Source organism: Colobus angolensis, unplaced genomic scaffold (assembly GCF_000951035.1).
Source record: "Colobus angolensis palliatus isolate OR3802 unplaced genomic scaffold, Cang.pa_1.0 Scaffold4, whole genome shotgun sequence".
Classification (NCBI taxonomy): Eukaryota; Metazoa; Chordata; class Mammalia; order Primates; family Cercopithecidae; genus Colobus; species Colobus angolensis.
This window is the reverse complement of record NW_012117376.1, coordinates 7881491-7889706: the sequence shown is the minus strand read 5'-3', so window position 1 is coordinate 7889706 and position 8216 is coordinate 7881491. Positions and strand designations below refer to the sequence as shown.

General features: G+C 49.2%; 1 protein-coding gene across 1 annotated transcript in view; it reads right to left on the bottom strand.

Moving 5' to 3' along the window:
- Nucleotides 1-8216, bottom strand: part of SYNC (syncoilin, intermediate filament protein) — a 19881-nt gene extending 11665 nt beyond the window's left edge. Inside the window, exons 1-2 of the mRNA XM_011955411.1 lie at nt 8104-8216; nt 5608-6787 (exon numbers count right to left, since the gene is read on the bottom strand). Coding sequence (XP_011810801.1) covers nt 5608-6576 — 969 coding nt within the window. The 5' untranslated portion in view covers nt 6577-6787; nt 8104-8216. The remainder of the gene's footprint in view (nt 1-5607; nt 6788-8103) is intronic.

The following is an 8216-nucleotide window of genomic DNA, read 5'->3' as shown; positions in this document are numbered from 1 at the left end:
GCCTCCCGGGTTTAGCCATTCTCCTGCCTCAGCCTCCCGAGTAGCTGGGACTACAGGCGCCCGCCACCTCGCCCGGCTAGTTTTTTGTGTTTTTTAGTAGAGACGGGGTTTCACTGTGTTAGCCAGTATGGTCTTGGCCTCCCAAAGTGCTGGGATTACAGGCTTGAGCCACCGCGCCCGGCCTAAGAGAAGCTATTATACTACCAAGAGTGTTTCAGGCCAGACAAGGTGGCTCACACCTGTAATCTCAGCAACTCGGGAGGCTGAGGCAGGAAGACCAAGACTTCCTATCAATAGAAAGATTCATTTGATAGAGATTAGATAGACAAACAGACTTCTGAATATTTTTTAAAAAACTTTGTGTCATAAGATTATCTTTGGAAAACGATCCTTGGAAAGATGCACAAATCATCAAATCTGAAACCATCTTAACCTCTTCCTTAGAGTAGCTTTCTAATTATTCTCCATTGCTCTGTATCTCTAGCCCACTTTACATCCTGCACCAGTACTTCTTATAATCCCAGCACATTGGGAGGCCGAGGCGGGTGGATCACGAGGTCAGGAGTTGGAGACCCACCTGGCCAAGATGGTGAAACCCCATCTCTACTAAAAATACAAAAATTAGCAGGGCATGATGGCGGGCACCTGTAATCCCAGTTAGAAGGCTGAGGCAGAAGAATCACTTGACCCGGGAGGCGGAGATTTCAGCGAGCCAAGATCATGCCACTGCACTCTAGCCTGGGTGACAGAGCAAGACTCCATCTCCCAAAAAAAAAAAAAAAAAAAGTAGAGAGGCAGGCAGTGGCTCAAGCCTGTAATCCCAGCACTTTGGGAGGCTGAGCCAGGATGATCACCTGAGGTCAGGAGTTTGAGACCAGCTGGCTAACATGGTAAGACCTCATCTCTACCAAAAATATAAAAATTAGGGCCAGGCCCGGTGACTCATGCCTGTAATCCCAGCACTTTGGGAGGCCGAGGCGGGCAGACTACCTGAGCTCAGGAGTTCAAGAACAGCCTGGGCAACACGGTGAAACCCCGTCCCTACTAAAATACAAAAAATTGGCCGGGCTCAGTGGCTCACACCTATAATCCTAGTACTTTGGGAAGCCGAGGCAGGTGGATCATGAGGTCAGGAGATTGAGACCATCCTGGCTAACATGGTGAAACCCTGTCTCTATTAAAAATACAAAAAATTTGCCAGCCATGGTGTTATGCACCTGTAGTCCCAGCTACTCAGGAGGCTGAGGCAGGAAAATCGCTTGAACCCAGGAGGCAGAGGTTGCAATGAGCCCAGATCACACCACTGCACTCCAGCCTGGGTGACAGAGCAAGACTCCTTCTCAAAAAAAAAAATACACAAAATTAGCCGGGCGTGGCAGTGTGCACCTGTAGTCCCAGCTACTCAGGAGACTGAAGCAGGAGAATTGCTTGAACCCAGGAGGTGGAGGTTGTAGTGAGCCAAGATTGCATTATGGCACTCCAGCCTAGGCGATAGAGCAAGACTCTGACTAAAAAAAAAAAAAAAAAATTAGCCAGGTATGGTGGCAGGCGCCTGTAATCCCAGCTACTTGGGAGGCTGAGGCAGGAGAATCGCTTGAACCTGGGAAGCGGAGGTTGCAGCAAGCCAAGATTGTGCCACTGCACTCCAGCATGGGTGATAGAGGCAGACTCCATCTCAGGAAAAAAAAAAAAGTAGTAAGGCAATCATGTTACTTCCCTGATTAAATCCCTTTAATGATGCAGCAGTCTACTGAATAAAGTCCAAAACTCAAGTTTTTCACCTGCAGCCAAGTTACTAATTATATTTCAGATATGTTGAGTTAGATAAAATACATTAAAATTTTTTTTACCTCTATATTTTCTCCCCTGCTCCCCTCGGGCTTAGCTCAGCTGAATCTTTGCCTATTTTAATGTGGCTACTAGAAAGTTTATGATTATTTATGTGACTTGCACTATATTTCTGTTGGGCAGCACTGGTCTAGATTCTCCCTATACTTTCATACCTAGCCCAAATTCCACCTCTTTTTTAATGAAGAGTTCTCTGATTTAACCAGTGGCTAAAAATAATCTATCCCGGCTGGGTGTGGTGGTTCATGCCTGTAATCCCAGCACTTTGGGAGGCCGAGATGGGCGGATCACAAGGTCAGGAGATCGAGACCATCCTGGCTAACACGGTGAACCCCATCTCTACTAAAAATTAAAAAAATTAGCCGGGTGTGGTGGCAGGTGCCTGCAATCCCATCTACTCGGGAGGCTGAGGCAGGAGAATGGTGCGAACCCAGGAGCTGAAGGTTGCAGTGAGCCGAGATCGCGCCACTGCACTCCAGCCTGGGCGAGAGTGCCAGATTCCGTCTCAGAAAACAATAATAATAATAATAATAATCTATCCCACAGCCATTTTACCTGCACCTCTCATAAATCGCCTGTTACTTTCTACCCTGAGATACAATTATTAATGTTGTATCTCATTAATACATTAATACTCTGAGTACTGGCTGTTATGGATAGTATTGATGCTAAATAAATGACTTTTCACTAGATAGCGAACAATTTTTTTAAAATGGGGTAAGGGGAGTATGAAGAGTTTAAAAACATTCAGTATTACAGCCGGGCGCAGTGGCTTACCCCTGTAATCCCAACACTTTGGGAGGCTAAGGCCGGTGGATCACCGGACGTCAGGAGTTCGAGACCAGCCTGACCAACATGGTGAAACCCCATCTCTACTAAAATACACTAATTATCTGGGCATGGTGGCACAGGCCTATAATCCCAGCAACTTGGGAGGCTGATGCAGGAGGATTGTTTGAACCCAGGAGGCAGAGGTTGCAGTGAGCTGAGATCGTGCCACTGCATTCTAGCCTGTGTGGCAGAGTGAGACTCTGTAAAAATAATTGGGAGGCCAAGGCGGGTGGACTGTCTAAGCTCAGGAGTTTGAGACCACCCTGGGCGACATGGTGAAACCCCATCTCTACTAACATACAAAAAATTAGCCGGGCGCAGTGGCAGGCACCTGTAGTCCCAGCAACTCAGGAGGCTGAAACAAGAGAATTACTTGAACCCAGAAGGTGGAGTTTGCAGTAAGCTGAGATTGCTCCAGTGCACTCCAGCCTAGGTGAAAGAGCAAGCCTCCATCTCAAAAATAAATAAATGAATAAAATAAAAAACATTCAGTATTATGACCCCAAAAACCACAGTGTTTTCTTTTTTCTTTTCTTTTTTTTTTTGAGACAGGGTCTCACTTTGTCACCCAGGCTGGAATGCAGTGGCGCAATCTCAACTCACTGCAACCTCCGTCTCCCGGGTTCAAGCGATTCTCCTGCCTCAGCCTCCCAAGTAGCTGGGACTACAGGCACATGCCACCACGCCCCCCTAATTTTTGTATTTTTAGTAGAGATGTAGTTTCACCATATTGGCTATGCTTGTCTCAAACTACTGACCTTGTGATCCACCCACCTCAGCCTCCCAACCAAAGTGCTGGGATTACAGGCGTGTGCTCCCGGCCAGAGTGTTTTCATAATACAAACTACAGAAAGCTTGACAAAATCTTCAGTGAAGTGAATGCAGACATTTCAACAGGGAAACTTGTTCCTTTAAGGGCATATCAAAATCTGTGAGAGGACATAGATTTTTAAGTTTATCCAAAGGAATCAGTATTTCAAAAGATTAAAACACTGCTTAGAGCACCACACTACAGTCTTCTCATTAGTGCCCAGCAGCACATATGCTCTGAGCCTTAAGTAGCAGAGAGTAATAGAACGACAAGTAAAATGTATTCCCTACCTTCTGAAAGTCCACAGTCTAGGAGGGACTACGTAATTGTTTATTCACTTAGTATTTATATCCCACTCTGTTCTAAAAAGGGATTAGAACTGGCTCACACTTAATCAGAAATAACTTGAATGCAAGAGAGATGGGGACAAATGCACATAAAAGGAAAATGAAGATTAGAGGATTCTATTAAGGTTGGTGCAAAATTAATTGCAGCTTTTGCCATTAAAAGTACTTGAGCCCATAATTTCAAGACCAGCCTGGGCAACATAGCAAAACCCTGTCTACAAAAAATACAAAAATTGGCCGGCCGCAGTGGCTCACACCTATAATCCTAGCTCTTTGGGAGGCCAAGGCAGGCGGATACCTTGAGCTCAGGAGTTCAAACCCAGCCTGGGGCACATGGTGAAACCCTGTCTCTACAAAAAATTAGCCAGGTGTGGTGGCACACACTTGTAGTCCCAGCTGCTTGGGGCCGCTAAGGCAGGAAGATCGCTTGAGCCCAGGAGGTTGAGGCTGCAGTGAGCCCCCAAGACTGCACCTGTCTCAAAATAGAAAAAATTAGCTGGGCATGGTGGTGCACGATTGTAGTCCCAGCTACTCAAGAGGGTGAGGTGGGAGGATCGCTTGAACCTGAGAGGTAGAGGCTGCAGTGAGCTGTGATCATGCCACTGCATCAGCCTAAGTGACAGCAAGACCCTGTCACAAAAAAACACAGAGTGGCCGGGCGCGGTGGCTCAAGCCTGTAATCCCAGCACTTTGGGAGGCCGAGACGGGTGGATCACAAGGTCAGGAGATCAAGACCATCCTGGCTAACATGGTGAAACCCCGTCTCTACTAAAAATACAAAAAAATAGCCGGGCGTGGTGGCAGGCGCCTGTAGTCCCAGCTACTCAGGAGGCTGAAGCAGGAGAATGGCGTGAACCCAGGAGGCGGAGCTAGCAGTGAGCTGAGATCCGGCCACTGCACTCCAGCCTGGGCGATAGAGCGAGACTCCGTCTCAAAAAACAAACAAACAAAATAAAAACATAGAGTGCTGGCCGGGCGCGGTGGCTCACGCCTGTAATCCCAGCACTTTGGGAGGCTGAGGCGGGTGGATCACGAGGTCAGGAGATCGAGACCATCTGGCTAACACGGTGAAACCCCGTCTCTACTAAAAATACAAAAAAATAGCCGGGCGTGGTGGCAGGCGCCTGTAGTCCCAGCTACTCAGGAGGCTGAAGCAGGAGAATGGCGTGAACCCGGGAGGCAGAACTTGTAGTCAGCTGAGATCGCACCACTGCACTCCAGCCTGGGAGACAGAGCAAGACTGAGACTCCGTCTCAAAAACAAAACAAAACAAAACAAAAAACCAGAGTGCAGATAACCTTTAGTCCCTAGCATGGGCCTGAATGAATGAAGAATGGAGAAAAGAATTGCATGGCCCCAAAGAACAAATTTTTGCTCCTACATGTGACACTATCCTTCAGCCCCAAAGACCTTGGACTCTGGCCGCTCTTTCCCCAGGTTAAGACGTCAGTTCCGGGCCGGGCGCGGTGGCTCAAGCCTGTAATCCCAGCACTTTGGGAGGCCGAGACGGGTGGATCACAAGGTCAGGAGATCCAGACCATCCTGGCTAACACGGTGAAACCCCGTCTCTACTAAAAAATACAAAAAAGTAGCCGGGCGCCTGTAGTCCCAGCTACTCTGGAGGCTGAGCCAGGAGAATGGCGTGAACCCAGGAGGCGGAGCTTGCAGTGAGCTGAGATCACACCGCTGCACTCCAGCCTGGGCGACAGAGCCAGACTCCGTCTCAAAAAAAAAAAAGACGTCAGTTCCTTTCATGTCCAACGGGCCTACCCTGTACTGCTGAACCTCTTCATCTCGTTTTTGCCTCACAAGTGCGATCTGGTCCTCCAGGTTCCTGTTTTGCAGGTGGAGCTGTCGGGCCTCTGCTTGCAGGGGTCTCAGAGCCTCCTTCATCTCCTGGATCTCAGCCTGGGTTTTCTGCAGAGCTTTGGTCCCAGCTTCTTTCCTCTCTAGGAGCCGCAGGAGCTGAGGCTCATACTCCTCCTCCAGGCCCTGGCGGCTCTCTGCCATGAGATTTTCAAACTGGGCAGAGAGTCGCCGGCTTTCCTGGAGAAAGTGCCCATCCCTCTGGCTTGGAGGGGCTTCTAGTTGTTGCCGCAACTGCTCCTTCTGCTTCTGATAGGCATCCCGGAGCTGGGCCAGTTCCTCTGAGAGTTGGGTTGCCCTCGTAGTCAGCACTTCCCGGAAATCGGCAAACTGAGCCACGTCCTGCTGGCGGCACTCCAGCTGGTATTGGTAGGCCACACATTCCTTCGTCACCTTGAAAAGCTTCTGCTTGACCAGCCGGATCTCCTCCCTTAGGCCATCTCTCTCCAGCTCTGCTTGGGCATGGAGCTTGTAGGCAGCCAGGATGTCCTGATGGACCTGCTGTACCTCCTGCAGGGCTGGTTCCCGGAGCAATACAAGCTCATGGATGAGCTGATCCCTCTCCTCTTCCAGCTGGGCCACAGCTTGGACACACTGCTGGAAACGCCCTTCTAGCAATTCCAGGTCCTCTATGCTCAGGTTCTCCTCCATGCTGGGGCTCGGCTCGGCTCTGAGGCTCTCCTCAGGGTTAGATTTCTCTGCCCTTGTGATTGTCTCTGCCTCATAAACAACCTGCTCTGGGTTTGTGGGCTTTCCTGGCTCCACGGGCCCCTCCACAAACTGCATCCAATCTGGCTCCATGGTTTCCTCCACACTCACTGTCTCCTCTGGATTCCCAGGCTCCTCCCCATGCAGAGCCTCATCTGGCTGCATGGCCTCTTCAATATACAGGGCCTCCTCTGGCTTCTCAGTCTCTTGCACATAGAGTGTCTCATCAAAGTCCCCTGTGTCCTCCAGGTAGAGAATGTCTTCGAGGTTTAAGTACCCCTCTGAAGATAGAGTAACTTCTGGGTTCAAGGCTTCTGCCTCATTTAGGGATTCAGAGTTCTCTGAAAGAGGAGAATTGGCTTCTGCTCCTGTTTTCCTGCAAAAGAAATGATTGAAAGTGAAAAGGCAGCCACAATCCCAGGATGGTGCAATCCTGGAGCCAGCAGCCACGGGCCTAGACTACCCCAGGTTCTTAGATGTCAGCAGCCACTCGTCTGCTCCCTCCACTCTGTCAATCCACCCCTTCACACACCCAACCACTGTGTAGATCCCCTGCCAGCCTCCCAGTGACATCACCATATGGTCTCTGCTTATGCAGCTCCAAGGACTCGAGATACCTGAGGCACCACTGTTTGTTCCACAATTACAATAATTTTTTTTTTTTCTTTGAGATGGAGTCCCACTCTGTTGCCGAGGCTGGAGGGCAGTGGTGCAATCTCGGCTCACTGCAACCTCTGCACCCTGGTTCATGCGATTCTCTTGCCTCCGCCTCCCAAGTAGCACCACCACGCCATTTGTTTTTTTTTTTTTTTTTTGGTGGGGGATGGAGTCTTGCTCTGTCTCCAGGCTGGAGTGCAGTGGTGTGATCTTGGCTCACTGCAACTTCTGCCTCCCAGGTTCAAGTGATTCTCCTGTCTCAGCCTCCTGAGTAGCTGGGATTACAGGTGTACACCACCATGCCTGGTTAATTTTTGTATTTTTAGTGCAAATGGGGTTTCACCATGTTAATCAGGCTGGTCTCAAACTCCTGGCCTCGTGATCTGCCTGCTTTGGCCTCCCAAAGTGCTGGGATTATAGGCGTGAGCCACCGCGCCCAACCCAGTTCTAATAAAATTATAACGTTGAGATTAAAACCTTCCTTTTAACTTTTTTTTTCTTTCAGATGGAGTCTTGCTCTGCCACCCAGGCTGGAGTACAGTGGTGCCATTTCAGCCTCCGCCTCCCAAGTAGCTGGGACTACAGACATATGCCACCACAATCAGCTAATGTTTGTATTTTTAGTAGAGATGGGGTTTTACCATGTTGGCCAGGCTGGTCTCAAACTCCTGACCTCAAGTGATCCGCCCTCTTCAGCCTCCCAAAGTGTTGGGATTACAGGCATTGAGCCACTACACCCAGTCCTTCCTTGTAACTTTTAGCCGCTGGATTTACCTGATACTTCCTTCTAGGATCAGATATTTCAACCTTCTTTTCCATGTAAGTTATCTAAACACTTAAAGATAACCATGGTCAGCCAGGTGCAGTGGCTCACACCTGTAATCTCAGCACTCTGGGAGGCCAAAGCAGGTGGATTACCTGAGGCTGGGAGTTCAAGACCAGCCTGACCAACATGGAGAAATCTCATCTCTACTGAAAATACAAAATTAGCCGGGCATGGTGGTGCATGCCTGTAATCTCAGATACTCGGGAGGCTGAGGCAAGAGAATCTCTTGAACCCAAGAGGCGGAGGTTGCAGTGACATGAGATCACACCATTGCACTCCAGCCTGAGCAACAAGAGCGAAACTCTGTCTCAAAAAAAAAAAA